The 21,239-nt window shown below is 42.2% G+C and overlaps 1 protein-coding gene across 1 annotated transcript in view; it reads left to right on the top strand.

The window, feature by feature from the left end:
- Nucleotides 1-21,239, top strand: part of plxna2 (plexin A2) — a 162,068-nt gene that overhangs the window by 26,334 nt on the left and 114,495 nt on the right. The window contains exon 3 of the mRNA XM_030733005.1: nucleotides 3,231-3,413. Within this exon, the coding sequence (XP_030588865.1) occupies nucleotides 3,231-3,413 (183 nt within the window). The remainder of the gene's footprint in view (nucleotides 1-3,230; nucleotides 3,414-21,239) is intronic.

Raw genomic sequence — 21,239 nt, 5'->3', positions numbered from 1 at the left:
GATTGTCAGGAGGAGGGAGACATTATCTCAAACTAGCTGTTGGCTTTTATTAGCTCTACTGAGAGGGCGGGATAAAATGTAAGATGCAGAGTTGGCAGAAGAAGGAGAAATTGCAGTATAAAGTGATGACACTGGGAGCCTTTTATACTGTAAGAGCTCAGTTTAGAATATTTTTCCAGTTTCCCAGAAGATTGCCCAGTCATTTTTGTGTATGTTTATAGTTGCTATTTTTAATCTGCAAAGCTGCACCTTCACTTCATTCTATAGACATATATTGCCAGTAATGTGCAGCACTACAATGTAATACGCCAAGTTTTGTATTTTTAGCCACAGACATAAGAACATAAAAAATGCACTCCTTAAGACCGTGTCCTTGTTGTTGCGGGTAGCCAATAAATCCATAGTACTGTATGGATTATGCAGACAAATGTCAGTGGATGAGGAACTCTTATAACTTGTCCAAAATGCATTTAACACCCTGATATGTCAAACATGCTGACATTGTGTGCTTGATGTTAAATCCTCAACTTAAGTAGTGCGACTGCTTTCAAGTGCGCAGACTGTATGCTTCAAGTCTTCTTTTTTTTTTCTTAAGTATGTTCCTGTGTGACTCTGTGAGATATTTTTAGAGTGTTTGAGATCCATCAAAATATGAGGTTCTTCAAGGTTAGACCAACCCAAGTGATAACTGTTAACTGTACCTTGCTTGGTTTCTGAGTAAATTACACATGCAGCTTCAGTACCTCTCTTCTGGTCTGTTGTAAACAGCAGGTAGTCAGTGAGCTCAAAGCAGAGAACTTTAATTACACCCCCAGCTCTCACTCTTGCAGACATTTCACTGTGTGTTCAGTTACATGCAGGCCAAGGCTGAGGCTGGGAATGGAACTGAGGCTGAGCCAGGGGATTCAGACACAGCAGCCAATCAAAGATTTATCACCCAGCCATCCAGCCTTCTGCCATCTGGAGATTCACACCATCTCTGTAGTCAATCCCATGGAGTAGAGCCATGATGGGATTCTTTCTGTATCACACTGTGTGTGTGTGTGTGTGTGTGTGTGTGTGTGTGTGTGTGTGTGTGTGTGTGTGTGTGTGTGTGTGTGTGTGTGTGTGTGTGTGTGTGTGTGTGTGTGTGTGTGTGTGTGTCCATGTGTCACACCATCCTCCTGTCTTGCTTTTCGCTCATGCCCTTAGAACTAATTAACCACTTGTGAAAGCAAAGTGGGGCTAGTGTTGATAAATTTGATATACTCTGAGAGAGAGAGAAGCTCTGAGAGCAGATATCCTGTCACATCTAACCAGCGTAGCAGCTATTCTCTCAGCAGAAATTAAATATTTCATATTGTGAGTTGTCCAATAAGGATTAATCGCATACAGTTATAATTAGAGTCACCGCATCTCATGTCATTTGTCACTTGAAACAGTCGGGGGATGGAAGACTTAACATTTCTCCACTACTTGTGAGATTTGTTATGAGGCAGTAGAAAAAGACAATGAAACAAAAAAGATCTACAAGAAGGTGAACAAGAAAGCTCAACCACATGGACACCAGGGGGATTTGAGTTGTCTGCCAAGTCTACTAAGCATACATCATCTGAACAATCTAGATATAATCATAACCAAATGGTTTGGAGCCCAGCAGACCATATGTGGAATAGCTGCATGATTTTGAGGGAGTATATATTGATAAGCCAATGTCTGGAACTCACGGCTGTTCCTCGAGATAGCTGCTAGCTTTCCCATCTGATTTACACTGTCTGTCTCATCAACATATGTTTAAGACAAGCCTAGAAGAGTTGATGTTATCGCCACAGGAAAAATGAATACTGTTAACTCGCCAGATATTTTTTTCCTCAATTTAAATACTGCAGTAGTACTCCATAGCACTCGGTGCTATTTTGGGCAAAGGGAATAAAAGGAAATGCCACAAAGTGAGGGGCGTGACGATACAAGTGGAGGCGATTATTCCCCTTCAACATTACTGCTCTGCTCATGAAAATATGTGTAGAAAGGTCAGCTGACAGCAGCCGTGTGAGAGACTGGGCTGCCTTACACACACACACACACACACACACACACACACACACACACACACACACACACACACACACACACACGCTCAACATAGTCCGCTTAGACCACTGACAGGGAAAAGACAGAGACAGGGATGGAGAGGAGACAGATATGACAACAGTAAGAGAACTAATAGTAGGGGCTGGAGAAAGGGGATGTATATTTAGAATTTGAATTAGATGGAGATTGTGAGCAAGGGACTATGGGATATACACATGTAAGGCTTGCCTGGCCATCTCACTTTAGTGTGCATGGCACATTGAGGCCAATGCCACTCAGTGACTGTCAGCTGACCTGATTCGACACCAGACAGAACACTGTATTACTTTTCATTTACCTCCCCCTCTTTGCCTATATTTTCATATCTTGAATGAACAAAAACTTCATTTTAAGCAGTTGTCATAAGGTGTGTGTTTTATTTATATATATATATATATATATATATATATATATATATATATATATATGCCCAAATTTTTCTTAAGAACTGAATTGAAATTAAAACAGAATTCACCATAGCAATTATTTTCTTGTGAATAGGTAAATGCAAGAATTGGTAAATGAAATCCTCTTTGGTTACATACTGTGTTGCATACTTATCATGCATTGTGCTTCCTAGTGCACATTGTTATCATGCAGTATGTGTATTTCTGCAGTGGTGTGATGATAGGCCAGGGTAATGAGCCTCAGTGAGAGCAAGGTGGAGCTCAGTCAGGTGGAGCTGATACATATCTGTCTGGTGTAACAGAAAGACAAACATTTGTATGGTTGGGAGACTCACTTGAGCACTTCCTCCTCACTCTGACCTTCCTCTCTCCCTCAGGCTCACCTCTCTCACCTGCTCATTGCCATCTCAAACACTCTCTGACACTGCCACTATTTCCACAACTTTGGCCATCACTCTCATGTTTCAGTCTGTCACCTTCATCTTTACTTCTTACTGCGCTGTCTTCTTTTATAATGCTCTGTATCTGAACCTCTCCTTACTACTGCCGTCTTATTCTCTGTCTGTGTCTTTCTCTAGTGTTTTTTGGTTTTTTTTCACTCCTCGTTCCCATAATGATTAATGTCACATTTCCCTCATAATCATGGCCACCTTTTTTTTTTTCTTTTTGGTCATTAATTTATACCTTATAACCTATATTTTCTTCTGTCCTTAGCCGGTGCCCATTGATGACTCCTTCTGTGGTCTGGACATCAACCAGCCGCTTGGCGGCTCTCAGCTAGTGACTGGCCACACTCTCTACACTGAGACTCGGGACCGTATGACTTCTGTGACCTCTTATGTCTACAATGGCTACTGTGTAGCTTTTGTGGGTACCAAGAGTGGACGGCTAAAGAAGGTGAGTACCAGCTCCCTTCCTCTTCTCATCCAGCAGTAAAGGTCTCTTGTATGCGATTTCTGCTTGCTTTATTATACAGGGAGTCAGACTGTTCAGTAGTCCAGGGGGCACTGACACTGTGAAGTGGTCCCATTTCTGTGCAGATGGATGATTGTCACAAGGAAACATAGCTGCTTAATATTTAATCTGAGCTGTCAAAGTGTCAGGGAGGTGTAATGGCAATGGCTAGCTCACTGTAGTGGTCATTACCAGTTCCTTGTTAAGTGAGCTCCAGTGTTGCACTGTTAAGTATCCTGCACTGAACCATTAATTTTAATAGGCACCTTTCTGCTGTGGCCCACTGAGAGCCAAGGGAAAGAGCCAACCCATGCACTAAAATTCCTAGCCTTGGTGAGAGAATACAAAGGCCGCAGAGGGTTAAGGGCTCCTGGCCAGTTAATAATGATAGATTTCACACCCCAGTCACAGGAAACATGGTATTAGATGAAACTTTTCACTAGGTGGAATAAATAGTGAAAAGGGGGAGTGCTGTGCTGTAGGTCCAGGGATGGAAATTTTGATTGTCAATCAGATAAATCTATGATTTGTTTCTTTTCAAACAGCTGTTGCAGTGCTGTGTGGCACTGATATTACCCCAAACAGCTGATGCTGTGGCTACAGTTAGTTTTAGCATTCAGCTGACTACAGTTACCAAAACATGTACAAGTTACAGCTATGTAATTAATATGGGTTTAAAGTACAGACTATCAGTTTTAATTTAAACAAAAAATAATGTACTGTTAAGGAACCATTAAGGAATTACAGACATTTTATTACATAGTCCCTCATTCTCAAGGGCTCCATATATTAGTACCTGTATGCTGATATGATGTGATATATATTGTATGCAAAAGTTTTGGGGCAGGCCTAGTTGTGTCATAGTAGTTGTTTGTCTTGCTTCTAGACTGTATTTAGGCACCTGTTGAAGGATATTGATAGATCTGTTGACCTTGCTCTCCCCCTCGTTTTGGGGGTGATTGTTTCAATATCATCATGAGATCATAAGTGTAGGGCTGCAACGATTCATCGATTAACTCGATTAAATCGATTCTAAAAATTTATCGACACAAATTTACTGTGTCGATGCTTCGTTTAAACTCTGCAGCGCTCAGCTGTCTCGGTGTAAGCGGCGCTCCTCACTAGCATTAGCAGCATTAGTGCTGACGTTTTTTTGTGGGTTTATTGGGGGCTGGCAAACCAACATAGAACTGTATTACCGCCACCTACTGGACTGGAGTGTGAATCACTCCAGTCCAGCTCTCCGTCGCTGCGATGGATTTCATTTAACACAGAGTGGATCATCTAGAGTTGCCACCTGTCTCGTAAAATACAGAACCCCGTATGTTACGGGACTCCGTGGAATACGGCTCCGTAACATGCCGTGTTCCGTACTTTACGGGACGGGTGGCAACTGTCGCTGACATGCATTTCCACGCCTCCACTGCTCTCTGTGTGTCTGTGTGTGTTGTGCTCGCTGAGAATTTCAGCTGCTATTTTTGTCTTTACTTCAGCTGTAGCTACCAGAACTGGTTTGCTAGCGAGCGCGGGCCATTAGCACTAGCGATGGTTCGGTACCGGAAGGCCCGCCCCCCCAGGACCGAGGGGCTCCTTCAAAATATTTTTTATACTTTAATCCCTTATTAGTGACTAAATATAGACCTGCAGTAGAAACGTATTTTCGAGAATGCTTGTGAATACAAAGCAATACACCATTACTCACACATGCGCCATGGCTCCCGCAGCCACTAGTTTTTCAAAAAAACTCATAGCAGGCAGCGGTTTTAACTGCGCAAGCGCAAAGAGGCGAAGCTGTGACGGTGAGCTCAAGTAGTGAAAAAGGAAACGTTTTTCCAGCGTCCAAAACAGCAGCTTTTTCTTTTAGTAACAATCATTAAATCTGTGAAACAGCTGGAGGTCCTTCATCAAGCACCTGATCAGCAAGTGTTAAGGTGAAGAAAAGAGAACTTTGTAGCTGCTCCATTCACCGCTGTTTGTTCACATGGCGAGAAACTGCATTACGGAAGTTAAAATATGCAGATAAACTGTTAATAAAAAAAAGTATTTCTTATCCGATTACTCGATTAATCGCGGGAATAATCGATAGAATACTCGATTACTAAAATAATCGTTTTATGCAGCCCTACATAAGTGTAATAAGTGGCCCATACTCGTCAGGGTTCTAGCCAGAAAAATATTTTAGCTCAGCACGTGTTTTGGGGAAGGAGTTAATATTAGCAAGCTAATGCTAATTACCCTTCTAATGCTAAACGCTGTTAGATCGATAGTGCAATAATACATTTCGCATATAAACCAGAAGAGTTACACTTACATATCATGCGTTCAACATGTCCCAGAGCGCCGTTTCCTTCCACTAGTGGGTTTGCAGAAATCACGTAAGAGACGTATGCAAAAAACCCCCATTATAATCCAGCTGCTAGCAGCACTTCCTAAGTTGGAATATCCGTCATCACGTTGCCAGTATGAACTATCATGTTTTTAATGCAAGCCATTAACTACAACAACAGGAGGTGTCATCATTTTGCTGGGAACTGCAGTTTTTTTCTCCAACATCTCTCATAGCTCCTGGAGTTTTATATTTTAATATGAAGCCCGAAATCGTCCTTTGAGCTCCCTTTTTCCTCTTCTTCCCCCTCGGTTTCACGCTGGTTGCAATTTTGCTTTCCGTAGCCCCCAAAATCAAGTGTGAACAGGACCGTAAGATCCCACGTTCAGATTGTGAACGACACTGGCCATGCCCGGTGGTACATTGCAACATTGCGGTGAAATAATACTATAGTGCAGCAATCTAGCCAGAGAGAGAAACAAAAAAAATCAGAGTCTGGTATCGGCAACGGGGCAGAGTGCCCGGGGTGCGCACCTGCTTGCTAATTGCAGTGATAGCAAAGAGTTCCTATACTGTAGCAAACTGGTGAAATTCTCAGCCCGGCGTAAGACGACCTCAGCATGGCGCAGGTCCGAGCGATCAACCACTGGCTAGAACTCTGCACATAGATGAAGAGCAAAGAAGTTCTTTTTGTCTGGCAGTGGAACACAAATGGTGTTGGCCTGGGTTATTTTGGTCTTCATCGATTCATTATTTAATCAATTTACTAATCAGACTGTTGTATAAGAACCTTTACTTGATGTAACCCCCAGTTTGAGCTGTTACACAATGTCACACCTTTTCCCTTTTTCATCTTTGTAAATTATTTGTGACAGAGGAGTGTTTTCCTCACTGCGTTGCTGTTGCTTGCTTATAGTGTGCTTACTTATAGTGTGTGTCTCCCTGTTTCCTTCCACACTCATGTCTCTAACTGCTCCTTACCGTCACCCATTCCTCTTTACCATGTCCTTTCCCTGTTTCAAAATCCATGCAAAATAGCCTTGCGTGCATCTGTGTACTTTGACTCCACACAGGGGCATGACTGTAACCACAGTAACGCTAAGGTGGGGCAGGAATTAACCAGGATATGAGAAGTGCATCTAGACAAAAGGTACCACGGTCCAGTGGTCAGAACATGAAAAAAAATACTAGCAGTCACCCACAGTGATCCCATGACAGACAGAATAAGGATTCACTAACAGAGCACATTAGAAAACAAAATTTGAGACATTGTCATAATTTACGATTATAATAATCCTCTCACTATGAAGCAGCTGAAGTGGGAAAAGGGGGTGGGGGTAATGTTAACTTTGATAAAGTATTCACAGTAATGTGAATAAATTCAGCATAAGATAATATTAACTGTAGCCATCAAAATTATGTCTAGCATAATGAAATATTAATTGTATATCTTGGTGACATTCCCAAAACTTAAATTGGATTTGGGGTGCTAACTGAGGGTTTTACTGCTGTGTTTCAAAGGTTGTGTTTTAGTGTGATCTCACTGTCAGAGTAAGTTTGCTGAACTTTAATTGAACCCAATTTGTTTGCGATCACATGAGAATAAACGCACTGTTCTGCTGTGTGGAAATTTGCATGCAGATATGCTGTTGGGCAGTGAAAAGTCATGATTTGCATGATGCAAATTATCAACAAACTGCAAAATCTCACTGTTGACAGAATGAAAGAGAATTGGCCTTTCCACTGTGGCAATTTGCAGCACCTTAAAAAAAGCTTTGCTGTTTTCATTTGTAACGAATAATCCGTAATTAATAATAGTCTGTCGGAAGTATGCATTGTTTACACTGAGTGCTATCTAATCCCCCTACTACCCCCCGCTCCAACCCTTGGGCTGCCCTGCCATGTCACAGCGAGGGCAGAGGGATAGGGTGACCTGAAGAGCCCGAGTTACAGTTTCCTCTGCAGAGGGAGGATAAGCTCCTACAGAGTTGTGTGAGACACCTACATGGAGTAGGATGCTGGAGGCTTCCTGCAGATCTGAGCATGACACCGCTAAGGTGACAAGATTTGTTGCTTTGCTGGTGATACAGTTCTATACCTTCAACTCTTTCATGCATCCAAGAAAGACAGACAGATGGGGAAAGGGAGGGGATGTAGTACACAGGGATGCACGATTACAGGATGTGAGTGTGAGCCACGATGAGCAAAAAATAGGAAAACAGAGTAGCAGGAATAGGCATCTATAAAAGGAGAAGCAAGAAGGTACTAGGGAAGGGAGGAAGAGACCGTCGAAATGTGAATTTAGTGCCGCCAAGGAAACCAGGACTGCACCGCTGCTTGTAATTGGATTGGCTCCCTTCCCAAAGAATACCCCCTCCCCATCCTTCCACTCACTGCTTCCCCATTCAATCCCACTCCTACTTTCCTCCCTCAATTTCCCTCTTGCTCTCCCTCCAGATCAGCTCCTGTATATGCTGCGGTTTCCTTGGCTTTGCAGGAACATGGCAAAGCATGAGGGATGATGTTGGCGGATATCGCTGCCTGTGGCAGGCTTTTGTGGGGGATTGATTGAGGAAGAGGGGTTAAGAGGGTGGGGGAGTAAGCAGACACTAAAGTAAGAAAAATGCATACATAGTGTGGCAGAGTGCAGGAAACAATAACACTACATATGAGTCTCATACAGTGTTGCAGCAAGAAACATTCTGTGATAATGTTTGCAGAGGGTGAAGTAATTACATTTTGCTGTATGATGCTGGAACAAATGGGCATCTTATATATTTGATGAAAGTGCTGTACTGTATTTCACTCCAAACATAGTCTTAATCCTAGTACTGCCATACATAAGCTGTGTGTTAAATGTGTTGTGAGGCTTCCATAAATTGGTTGTGGACTTCTGGGTGGCACCCTTGAAGGCAGTGATTGATGATGGAGGGCAGTAGATGTTCACCTCAGCAGAAAGCTGCAGGAGACAGCCAATACGCCAGGCCCTCATGAACATTTTTTTAGCGACAGGGAAACCATTTCCAATCAGGACTAAAACTAGACCTTTATCCTAGTCAAAGAAAGTGACTAGGATAAAGATCTAGAGTGAGCTTGTAATCCCACTCTTAAGTTAAAATATTATATGAATTCTAGAGCAAGATTCACAGTCGTACTCTCCAGCCTGCATATTGTTCACATCAGGCTCTATCATTATGTTATCACGCTTATGTACACAGAAACCAAAAGATGGCTCTGTGGGTCAAATTTATAAAGATAGGCAATCTGCCATGCAATTGGATATGCATTACCCAAGATTTGCATCATCCAAGTTAAAATTGGCTGTGTGTGGCTCACTTTGTGCTGGGGAGCAGACAAATCCCATATGGGGACTGGGATTGGTGGGAATCAACGACGGCATTATAGAGCAGGGGAGCTGTGGAAAGTGTTGCCTTTGATATAGATGGGGATGGAGGGCACGGCTGCACATGTGAAATTAGATGTTTTAAAGATGCCACAGCAAAGGATGAATGGGAAGGTTAAAGCACGCTCAGCAGAGGAACGTTCAGGATTCCCACGTTAATTGGAGTCAATTCACAGACAGTGAGAAGAAAAATCCCCCATCTCTGTTTTCTCACAAGAGCAACAGGGTTAAGAGTTGTTGAACCTGGGACTATAGGGATACATTCCCAGATGGCATTTTCTCCTGTATTCTAAATTCTTCAAAACTACTAAGGTCTATATAGGTTTAGTTATTATATTATGAAAAGCTAACTGAATCACAAATGAGTGGTATGATACTGTGTATCTACAGCAATTCTTTTAGTAATTTTAAGCTAGTTTGAGTTTCATTATTATGTTAGCGGGGGGTGTTCTGTCATGCCCTGATGAATAATCAGGAATTGGTTTGGATAATGTGCTTTGTAGCTAAAAGGGGCAACTTAAAAGGGTGGTTCAGGTGTTTAAATGGACAAATGTCCTGTAGATATGGTTAACATGGCAGAGGGTGCATGGCTTACTCACACTGCTCCCGCAGAGGCCTGAATAACAGCAGGGTTGTGTGCTGGAGTGTCACCGAAGGTAACCGCTGATCATAGGGCATGAAGTATTCCAGACTTAAAAGGCTTGTAAATGCAGGCAGCTGCTACTACAGGGTCCTGGTGGACAGTTGGTCACCCTCCCTCCAACTCCACTCTCACCGCTCTATGCTGTGATCACCCCGCACAGATCTTGCAATGAGCCTTAGTGAATTATTTCTTGGACTTGGTGCCCTGAGAGGGATTGTGATTGGAGAGACTTGACTCTATGGCCTGTCAGCCCAAAGGTTGCTAACCTGCTTTCGTGGCCTGGCTTTGCCTGGCATGGATTTTTTTGTTTTTTTGTTTTGTGGAAGTGATGGATCAGCTCAGCAGATTTACTTACTGTTTTCCATCTCTTGAGTTTTGTGTTTGCTGTAGCCCAACTATTGTGTCTAAATGGTAATGCATAAGGATACTGGGGCAGAAATGGAGGAGGGAAACAAAGGAAAACAGGTGGGAAAGGACAGAATTGGGGAAATAATAGATGTAAACAGACATCCTAGAGTGAAAGAGGGAGAGAAGCTCTAACTATCGTTGAGGATGATGTCCTTAGCAACAGCTGAGGCTCATGGCAACAACTGAAAGGAGGCCCATCCTGTTCCCCCAGGGGTACAAATTATTCGGAAAACAGAAGTGAGCCATCCTGTCACCTGCATCCCTTAAAACACACTTCCACACACTCACTATTTTGATATATGAAACCTAACCTGTTCACTGTATGAATTTCTTTCTAGTTTTTGTTTATAATGGATAAAGAAGGTCTACAAGTACAAATAATTAATTATATTAATGGCTTTATTAAAGATCTTTGTAGTCACCATATAACATAAATTAACCTTACAATACAATACAAAGACATGCAGTCACAATGGCCACCAGGTAGAACTTATTTCCAGTCATCATAGTCAGTAATTGCTATTTCTCACTAAATACTTTCTATAATAACAGCTGCATCACTTTAAATTGAATGGTGTGTTCTGCTTAATGCCAGACCAAACAAATAATTGCATTCCATTGTTTAAAATATTGTTTTTTTTTTTTGTTTTCATTTTTTTTTTATCTTGTGTGGTTAAAATGAGATGAAAAACATACTAAATATACCTGTTAATGGAGCAACTGACATTTTAGACAAAAAGTGTCATGAAGGCACAATTATTTTAGCTGATACAACCGCTGCTGATATGCACCTATTTGAGCCATCTTTGGGACTTTCTCTCCTTGATTGCTGGCAGTCTTTTTAATCATGTTAAACTATCAATACAGCCTCAGTTTGCCTACTGGCAGCAGCTGGGAGCTTGGCATACCCTGCAGAAATCACTGTTGCTAGTAAAATAACGTTTTTCCTCCCAACATAGCTTCCAGAGCATCCACAGAGAGGCTGAATCAAACCAACACAATTTTCAAAACTGCAAATGGAGGCAAATTTTATTTGTGTGGACCTTAGGCATTTGTGGATGGTAGCTGAGAGAGACACCCTTTTTACCCATCCCTACACAAACATGGGGTACCTTTTATAATAATATTGTGAAGCTCTATCTTGTGGGGAAGACCCTGTGATCAGCAGGTACTCTGAAGGCTACTGGGGAAAAAGGAACTTCTGCAGGGACTGAAGAAGGCGTCTGTTATTTACTCTTAATCAGGTGGGCTATTATTGAGACAATGCAAATTGCAGTTTGGTGGCATTTTGTGTGTGTGTGCACAGGCTGTGCATCTTTGGGTGTGAAGATGGTTGCCATAAATGTTTAATTACCATAACCATCTCTCTAGCTTGTTCACGGAGTTGTGGACTGGCAGGATGTGTGCGCGACCTTTTCGAACCTGGCCTCTACTTGCTCCTGCCCAGTTCTTAACCCTGAGGCAGATAAAAAGGTGGCCAGCGGCATGCCCGGCTTGCAGGAGCAGGCTGTGCCTTTCATGGCTGTCTTTAGAGCACAAGCCTCTCTATCTGCCAGACCTGGTCAAGGCTTCCCTAAACACTTCACTGTTAAAAGGCCAGCAGAAGACTGAGAGCCCCCGCTGTTCCATTCATCTAAGCTTTATATCTTTTTTTTTTCTTGTCTGCCTGATTTACTCACTTTCTGTCAGTCGTTCTGTCTCATTCCCCCCCGTCTTTTCATAGCAGTGAGTTAAATGTAGCCAGGTCAGTCAGCTGGGTTTCTGCTCAGTTTTTTTTGTCTATCCCCCTCTCATGTCTCTCTTTCTATCCCATTCTCTGTCTTAGTCTCTCACTCTTTCTGCCACTCTATTTTCCCTTCTTCTTCCAGCTCCCACTTTTACAATGACACAGCCTACCCTGCAGTGATCTCATTAATCACATTCAAACAGCTCTATGTTGCTTTCTCTCCTTCCACGTGTCTCCCTCTCCTTTCACTTCCTCTAATTGCCTGTTCTTTTCTCTGCCAGTGTCTTGAAGGAAGTGTTTTTCATTATCTAACAACAGGAGACAAATACTCATACAGTCCATACATTTTACAACAGATAGATTTTTATGCATGTAGGCTTTTATTTAGCCTGAAGTTATACATTCACCTGTGCCAAAACCTTATCCAAATCCCAAAACAGGTAAAGGCTGATTTACACATGTCCATAAATATGTTGTGCACTGCGTATATTCATTTGCCACAGAGATCACTTTTTTCCTGAACAGACCATTTTTTGTTAGACCTTTCATTAACTGTGTGTTTTATTTATTTATTTAGGGAAAAACTATTCCCTGTGGAGTGTGTCCCATAATTGGACTAACTTCACAAGTGAGATTAATTAACCCATTGCTGATTAGATCCACTTTTCACTAGAGACTGTCAGAAGAAAGAGCCTTGCTGTAATCCAGCTTCTTCAGCATGTTTTCCTATTGATTGGGCTTCATATTAAGTTGATGGCAGAATTACATTGCTTGCCCTGCCCATGTACATTTTCTCATGTTTTAAAAACTCTTCTGTTTACACTTTTATTTGCACGCAGAGCTGGAAATGAATACCGTCTGTGTCATTGCATTGTGTTGGTTTTATTAATGTGTGGAGGCATTGTGCTGTTAGGATTAGGAAGCCACATCAAACACCGTGCAGATCCGTGTCTTCCAGGATACACGGAAAGGTTAAACAAGTGAAAACGAATATTATGTTTCTGGCCGACATATCCAGGCAATTGAATGTGTAATAAAAACATGTATGTTCAGAACTTTATCCTGTGTTGGGAGGCAGCTTATCGCAGCCTATCAGTTTTCCTGTTTAGTCTGCTGCCAGTGTAGGCACCACAGGGAGAACATTTGAAATTCATAGAAATACTTATCAGTTTTTGCTGTTATTGATCTGTTACTCTGGAAATGGTATAGTATGGTTGTAAGGCTTGTTATTTAATTTTTTTTTTTTCTTGCCTGAGGTATGACTCTGAGCTGCAATGTCTCCCAACAGTTCCACCAATCAAAGAGAAAATTTTCTCTCTGCTAAATGAACTTTAAGAACTCTGCGCTTGACTTTTGTCTCCTCAGCTGCAGTGTGGAATGGAAACCTGTTTTTCCTTCTTCATTTTCTCCACTGACCTTGCTGAAATACACAGACAGAAGAGGGACGGACAGAGAAGGAGTAAACATCTTTAGGACAGAACGGAGGGGGGAAAAAAAAGAGAAAATAGATTAGCAAGCAACATCTGTCAAAGTGGAAGGCTGGCTCGGTGCCAGGCTTTATTGATTTGCTTTACAAAGCACTTGAATGGGCCAGATAACTGTGATTAGCCAATTCATTACTGCTGGCTCTTAGAGTGGTCCAAAATTAGATAAAAGGGGGAATAGGAAGGACAGAGGGGGGGATTAGAGCTTGTACTTTGTAAACTTCCACAGAAACTCCAGCAATGACCCACTATAGAGGGAATCTTTTTGAAGTTTGTGGTGAATTTTCCATATTTTACATGCATCTTAATGATCGTCCTCATTAGAAGCAGTTACAAAAAAACAACAACAAAAAAAGCCTTGTTTATGTGTTTGATATTATGCATAATGATTCCAGATTACACAAGCAATGAAAAAACATTCCTCTCATCTATTTTGCAAATGTGTACTTCCATTTCAATATGCTTATAGCACCAATAGATCTTATAAATGAGAACTGTTTGGGCTTTGATGATATACTAAACTGTTGTGTATGCCAAGGCAAACTGAGTGTGACAGCTACTAATGTTTCTGTCTGATAGTGAGACAGCTTTACTGCTTCTACTTCATACAAGACAGCAGCTATCAGTTCCTTTAGAGTTGGGCTTGTCCTGGTGACAACATTGTTTAATGCATTTCTGTGATCACACAATGTTTACAGGAAGCTTTAATGGGCTCTACACAAATCATTTCTTTGATACATGCTTTTTGTCATTGAATAGTCATCTGCTTATCATATAATATGGATGTTATGACAATAATAATTAGGGATTGTAGTAATATGCCTTGTCCCTTCTTGTTGTGACATTAAATACCACAGCCGTCCTGTTTCCCATCCAGATTTTGCCTCTTGGTTAAATCTCTGACAGTGAAGGATTGAGGCAAGCGGACCCTTATCATTTCCCCTGATTTTCCTTTTGTGCTGATTTCCCTTCTACACTTTTTTCCCTGTGCACAGTGTAAGTCCCAGATTTCTGTCTTTACTCAGTCTTGCCCTCACACTCTTCCTTACAACAAGGCTGTCAAGTAACTGCACCTAGCCATCAGCCTAATGAACAGTGATACAGTACTAATAGCATGTGATAATATTTCAAGCCACTGGTAATCTCCGCTCACTCAGCCTGCTCATCACTTCTGAGACACACACACACACACACACACACACACACACACACACACACACACACACACACACACACACACACACACACACACACACGTGCACACACGCACGAGGCATCTCTTTTCTTGACAGCTGTATGTCAGGTCTCGGCCTCATGCTGTCAGGAAACAGAGCTGTCAGCCTAGACTCCCTCTTAATAGTCCATCTGTCCAGCAAAGAAAAGTACAGTCTTAATAGAACTGGACATTTCCTTCTGCATAGCTTGTAACACTTTGTACCAGAGCATCCATTCAAGCCTCAGTGTGGTCGTCTTTTTCTCTTTTCTTTTTTTTTTTTTTTAAAACCCTGTTATCCATTTACTTTTTTTTTGCGAGAGCAGGCCGCGTGTCACTTGTTTGAGGTAACGACACAATGCTTTACAGTCATTTAAAGATCACAGATAGTAGAGTATAGCGTATTAGATGCTATAAACATGGAATAATAGTGCACTTTGAAACGAAGAGAAAATGTAGTCCATGTAAAATGTGTGAAATGCCAGAATGTGTTGGTGGTTAGATTTCTAGATGGGAGGCAAAAGTGCAGAGCTGCACATGAGGAACTGCGATCCAGTGAAAACCAAGTACAAGGTCATATGTGGGTTTTTTGTTTTTTATTTTTTGAAAAGCACCTGCACCTCCAGAAAACCCATGCCAGGCCACTGAGCGAGCATGAACAAGGTCATGATATCAAAGAACTAAGCAGGAGCTGGAGGCTTCATCCAGCCACAGGTCGGGTCAGCTACTGCTGTTATTCATTAAACACTAATGGTTAGCGGTTGGGAAAACATTATCTGGGTCTCTGGTAACTTGACTAATGCTAAGGGTCAGGGCCAGAGCCAGGGGTGAGGCATCCCCCATGTGTGGTGACATGGGCCCACTGTGTCAGACCGGATTATCAGTCAAGGCACAGACACGATAATTTGATGGAATCACAACAAAGCCTCAAACCACTGGCATTCCTAATTTTCACTCTGTTTTAAAAGGGCAGTTAAATATTTCTGTTTTGGTGTAATTGGTCGCCGCAGTGTGGTGCTGCCACAAGCAGCTGTTTGCACAGTGGGGTGTATGGATAGAGGTGGTGTGCCTCATGTTTGTGTGGATGTGTGTTTGGGCTGTATTAGCTGGCTTTGGTAATGAATTAGTTTGCTTTGTATCATGTTTGGGCTTTGTAGGGCAAGCGTCTTGTCTGCATCATTTGCATGTTGCATCTCTGAGGTAATTTGCCTTTAGAGCACAATCTGTTTAATTTTGATACACGGTATAGCACAAGTGGTTCAAAGTTTGTGTACTGTGTGTTTATTATTATATGCATACATGTGGATAATATTTAGTCAGGTGCACATAGAAATTTTACATGCTTATTTGTATGAGGGAGGTGTGCGAAAACTCCCTTGATCATACATTCAAAAGACACTTGGTTTCACTCTATTTCAAGACTGTTTCATCACATGAAAATGCATGCACACACGCGCGCATACACACAGTGGGGAAAGAGGAGGGGGTTGCCCTCTAACTGATTAGGAAACGAGAGACACTTGTGTCATGAGTTTTCACCCTAATAAGTCCAGATTTTTGCGGCTGGGTGAACATTTGGTTGCAGGTATGCTGTGTTTGGGCTGCGAGCTGGATTAGAGGGAGGGGGTGGGTGGGTTAGGCTGGAAGGTGTGCTAGATCAGATGACTCTGTTGGCTCCCCAGGATGATCATCTGAAAGGGAATAGGACAGTGTTTGGGTTACACCATGCTGGTAGCGATGTCCTCTTTGAATAAGACACACTTGAACAAAGTGCAGCTGATCAGATTAGTGTGGCTGATCAGACTTCTCAGCAGGTTGTTGGCTCCTACTGTCTGAACATCTTGGCTAAGAAATGTTGCTAATTCTAAAATACAACGAAGAACCATGAGAGTAGATTAAAGGGATATGCCAACAGTTTTTACTGCTGTGTTGGAAATTCATGTGTGATCAGTATAGCTCAGGCAGTTAACATTGCAAACATCTTTTGGTTCCCTGGGTTTTTCTTTTTCTTTTTTTTTTTTTTTTTGAATCTGCAGTCTTTCTCAAGGGCAAAGTTATTCTTTCTGACAGGAGAGAAAAATTCTGCAGTGAAGTGGACCTATGGGACCCGGTGTGAAACAGTGGTAGTAGGCTGTATTGTTAACTGTGCTGTTGTGACAAGGAGGAAATTGTTTCTGTTTTGGAGCCCTGATGAATCCCTCTTCAAAGACTGAAGATCATTGAAACAAGATCAGAGGAGCAAAAAAAAAAGAATATCACAAGAAAAGCAGCATCTTAGTTTCATTTTCCATTTCTTTTTCCTTATTTATTATCTCGTACTCTGCTGCTGTGTGCAGCTATCTGCTATTCAGCGTCTCTGTCCCTGTCTAATGTTGTTTTTTTCTCAAATGCCCAGTTCTTGTTCCTGTCTCTGCCCTCTTCTATCTGTATTTTTCATTCTTCATGGCTTTTCACCCTTTATCCATCCAGACCACGCCACAATCCCTTATAAGGCCGAGGGAAGCCCCCATCTGGCCTCGTGTTTCCCTATCAGATCTGCAGTAACAGACAGGGTTTATACAGGATCAAGCCTGGAATGTGAGGATGCCTCTCCATCGGCTATGCCACAAACCCCCGCTATGCTCTCTGCTCTGAAGCACAAACCTGGTCAAGCCCCCCCCCCCCCCCCCCCCCCCCCCCCCCCCCCCCCCCACTTCGCTCTTTTTGTGGCTTCTTCCGTCTCTGTTTTACCCACATCCCTCCAAACTCAACTCCTAACATCTCTTCCTGCTTTTCCTCGTGTTTCTTCTTTCCTTCCCATTTGTTTCTTTTTTTTTGTTTTGTTTTGCCTTTTTTTTTTTTTTTCTCAGCTACACCTCTCATCTGCCAGTATTCTCCAATTCCAACTACCTTATCACCAAACACTCACAAACACATGCGTGCTTCTCTTGTCTTGGCAGCATCTTAGCAAAGCACACATTCACGTTTGGGGACAGAAACGCAGCATGCTCAAATGTTTGCTTGCTCTAAGTTTATAGCTTATATTGAAATGGAGCTGCAGACAGCTCAACCAGAGACTAAGCCACATCTGAGACCAAGACAAAAAGAAGAACGCAGTAAAGCCAAACAGTACAACTCCACAACAAACATTCTTAAAACAGACTCACAGGATCTGTGGTTAAAAGCTCTTTTCTTCATTATCATTACAGCTCTCTGTCTTTATGTCTCTTTCTATGCCTTATGCACTCCCCGAGCCTGCTCCTCGTTACAATTTGATGTTACCACAGGCTTTCTTCCCCTCCCTGCCGAGCTTTAATATGTAAAGTGTCGACTTTCCTGTGTGTGTGTGTGTGTGTGTGTGTGTGGTTTGGTTTGTTGTAGTAGTGAGTCTGTTTCTGATTAAGCCGGCTCTCACTAAGCCTTCCCTTTGCTGCCACGTTTGGGCCTTGCTTGGCAGTGGAACTTTTAGTGAATCTCATCCAGACCTTAATTGTTTTAAAAGGCTGGCAGACCCGGTTTTCTCTTTGGCTCTCCATCCTCTCCCAGTCTCTCTTGCATCTCTGCTTCCATTCCACCACAGATTCCTTTGTTCCTCAGTTCTCTCCCAGGGTCTGACACAAATGGAGGGATATAGGGATGAGAGGGGATCTCATATAGCCTATAATGCTCATCTCCACTGGGGCTTGTATGGCTCATTAACCTACGTTAGTCTCCACATGGCTCCATTAAAGAGAGACACCTGGCTCCCAAGAGCCCAACAGGGAAAAGACAAGTCCAGTCTACTTTACCTTCATCGGCATTCTAAACACACATAGGCAAAGGACTCATTACACAGAAGAATTACACATTCAGGACTCACTGACCTTTGTACATTTGCAGCACTTTTGTGGCCACAGCAGTCATTGATGCTGTTATGAATTGTCATGTCAGCTGCATTGTAATGGGACATGTATGCTACACACTGAAATGATGACATCCGCATTATATATAAGGAGCTTTCGAACAAACGAATAACAAGTAACACTGCCTTTCGCTTTAAAGGAAATCTGAGTGTAAACGACAGAGGAGAAAAGCTCCATCGCTTACACACAGCAGCTCTGTTCAGCTGGAAGAGACTGTAAGCTTCTGGTACAGTGGCAGTTCTCAGATTAACCCAAGTCCTTTTCAGAGCCAGGGAAGCATCAGTTACATTGTGGGTTACGCATTGAAATGTATACTCCCAAGTTATTGCCAGTGAAAAGCCTAAATCTTATTTGGGCAATGCTTCCTAAATCTGTATTCTTGTCCCATGGCTGGCTCTGGTTAATCTGCTTGGTGGGGACTTAGCCTTTCTAATGTTCCTCCCTTCCACTCCGCAATACAGGGGATTGCAGAGATGAGCAGAATTTCCTCCACACTATGGCACCTGGCCACAAAACAAAAAAAATATATATTCTATAAGTTGCTTTATTATGGAAACAGATGGAGAGAGATGCAGATTTCAGGCTAACAATCTTTGTTTAATTTTCAGGACTTGCGGTGACTCTTTTCTCAGTTCTTTTCTCTCGCCATCTGTCCTACTCGCTCACTCTTTTATATTTTATTTCCTGTCCGCGTAACTCTCTCGACAATGCATTTCTGGCGCTATAGAGCATGCAAGTTGAACTGCCTCGCTTTAATGTCAGACTCCATGTTTTCCACAACACTGACCTCTTTGTCTTCTGCTGCCTGCAGTTTCACTGTCGTCTACTCTTCATTTCTTCTTATTCCCTAGTAGTCCCGCTCATCCAGTGTTGTGTGTGTGTGTGTGTGTCTGCATGTGTGTGTGTGTGTGTGTGTGTGTGTGTGCGCGCAACCATGTGCTTGTTTCTGGCAGACAAGTGGATCTTAAGGAGTTATCGTGACCTGGAACTATTTGTAGAATCTCTTTTCACCATTTTAACATTTTATTCACCTCCCTCTCCTTCTCTTCACTCAGCACATTTCTCTTCTATTGCATCGGGCTGCTTTTTTTAGTCTTCAGTCCATCTCCAGTGCTAGGAAATATTAGCATATCATTGCCATAAGGAGCTTCAAACTTTACAATTAATGGGTTTTTAATGGTTCCTTGGGCCTCACTATTATGTGACCAGGCTTTTTAGCCTAATCCAGTGGGGACCCATATGGGCAGCAGGCTGACTCCATACACTGGACCCAGAGGTGTATTGAAACCAATGGGGAAGCTGAGCTAGAGTATATTTAAATCTAGTGGAGCTCAGAGCTTTATTTAAATCCAAAAGGAGTTTATTTATTAGAGGACCTCAGGGAGTGCAGAGAGTGCAGTAGGGCCCTCTTGCTTTTACAAGAACTTGTCGTTAGGTTTCAAGGTGTGAAAGTGTACATTAGTGGATGTAATGTACACTCGCTTTATTGTGACTTATTGTCAGCCAAAATTAGTACAGAAGTTACCTCTAGGAACTTTTAGAACATACTTGAGACCACCAGCGTGGTCTTATTCATGCTGGGGGGGACTTTGTTGATCCGAAACATCAGCAGAGGAAAATAAACATTGCATTTGACACGCTGACAGTGTTGGCACATTTAAACCTGCAAGGATTTATTTTTGAAAGTTGTGTTTATGTTCACGCACCCATCCTGCCCCCAAAAAAGGAAAGTGTCTATGTTGGAGGTTTAAGAGTTGCTGTCTGTTTGGACAATGTGCCTCAAGAAAATGTGGCCCAAGAAAAGACACCAGCAGAGTAGCACAGTTAATGTTTTTACTGCGGGCACTGAGAGGAATGCACTGGCCCAAGTAAAGTTTTTCATGTAAAAATCTTATCAGGTAAAAATTTGTGTTGAGATCAGAGTATTTCTTTTTATTTAAATGCAAACTAATAGCCAAGCAAAGGTTGTGCATCTTTGAAAAGTTGTTTTTTTTTTTTTTTTTTGAAAAAAAAAAAAAAACTTGATTTATGCCGCATATCTCTGTACAGACATGTCAAACCGTAGACCAGTAACACTGCATCCTTGTTCACTTTAGAGTAAACTTGGACTGACCCACTTTGGAAATCTAATATTTCTAGATGGACTTGAGAATAAATTACTAAAGGTCAAACTAACTGGCTAAGCAGCTAACAAGCCAGCAAACCACAGTCAACACCTGGGTGGAAAGCAGCCAGAAAAGCTCTTTACTCATTACAGTTTCTGTCAATGGAAAGAAGATTAAAAACGACTAAGGACGGTGTCGCCTCATCTTGCGGACTTTTTCATCAACGCGATCCGCTTAGGCTTTTAATGTAATGCATGTTATATTGCAGGGATGTAGTGTTATGGCGTATACACTTCACTCCCTCTTTATTTTATCTACCTCCGTGTGTGTGTGTGTGTGTGTGTGTGTGTGTGTGTGTGTGTGTGTGTGTGTGTGTGTGTGTGTGTGTGTGTGTGAGTGAAAGAGAATTCTAGGCAGTGCAGTAAGTGCTGATGCAAGCTTTAAGCATCCCTGTCCAGGTAATGGCCTGTAGCAGTACTGCAGCCTGGGGCCTGCCAGAGGAGGAATGACATTTACTGCCACCTTAACTAGCTCATTAGCCTTCTTCACAGTCTGTCTCTCTATTCACTCCACTGAGGGT

Source organism: Archocentrus centrarchus, chromosome 7 (genome assembly GCF_007364275.1).
Source record: "Archocentrus centrarchus isolate MPI-CPG fArcCen1 chromosome 7, fArcCen1, whole genome shotgun sequence".
In the NCBI taxonomy this organism is placed as follows: Eukaryota; Metazoa; Chordata; class Actinopteri; order Cichliformes; family Cichlidae; genus Archocentrus; species Archocentrus centrarchus.
Note: the sequence above shows the minus strand (reverse complement) of the source record. Positions and strands in the feature narration are given on the sequence as shown.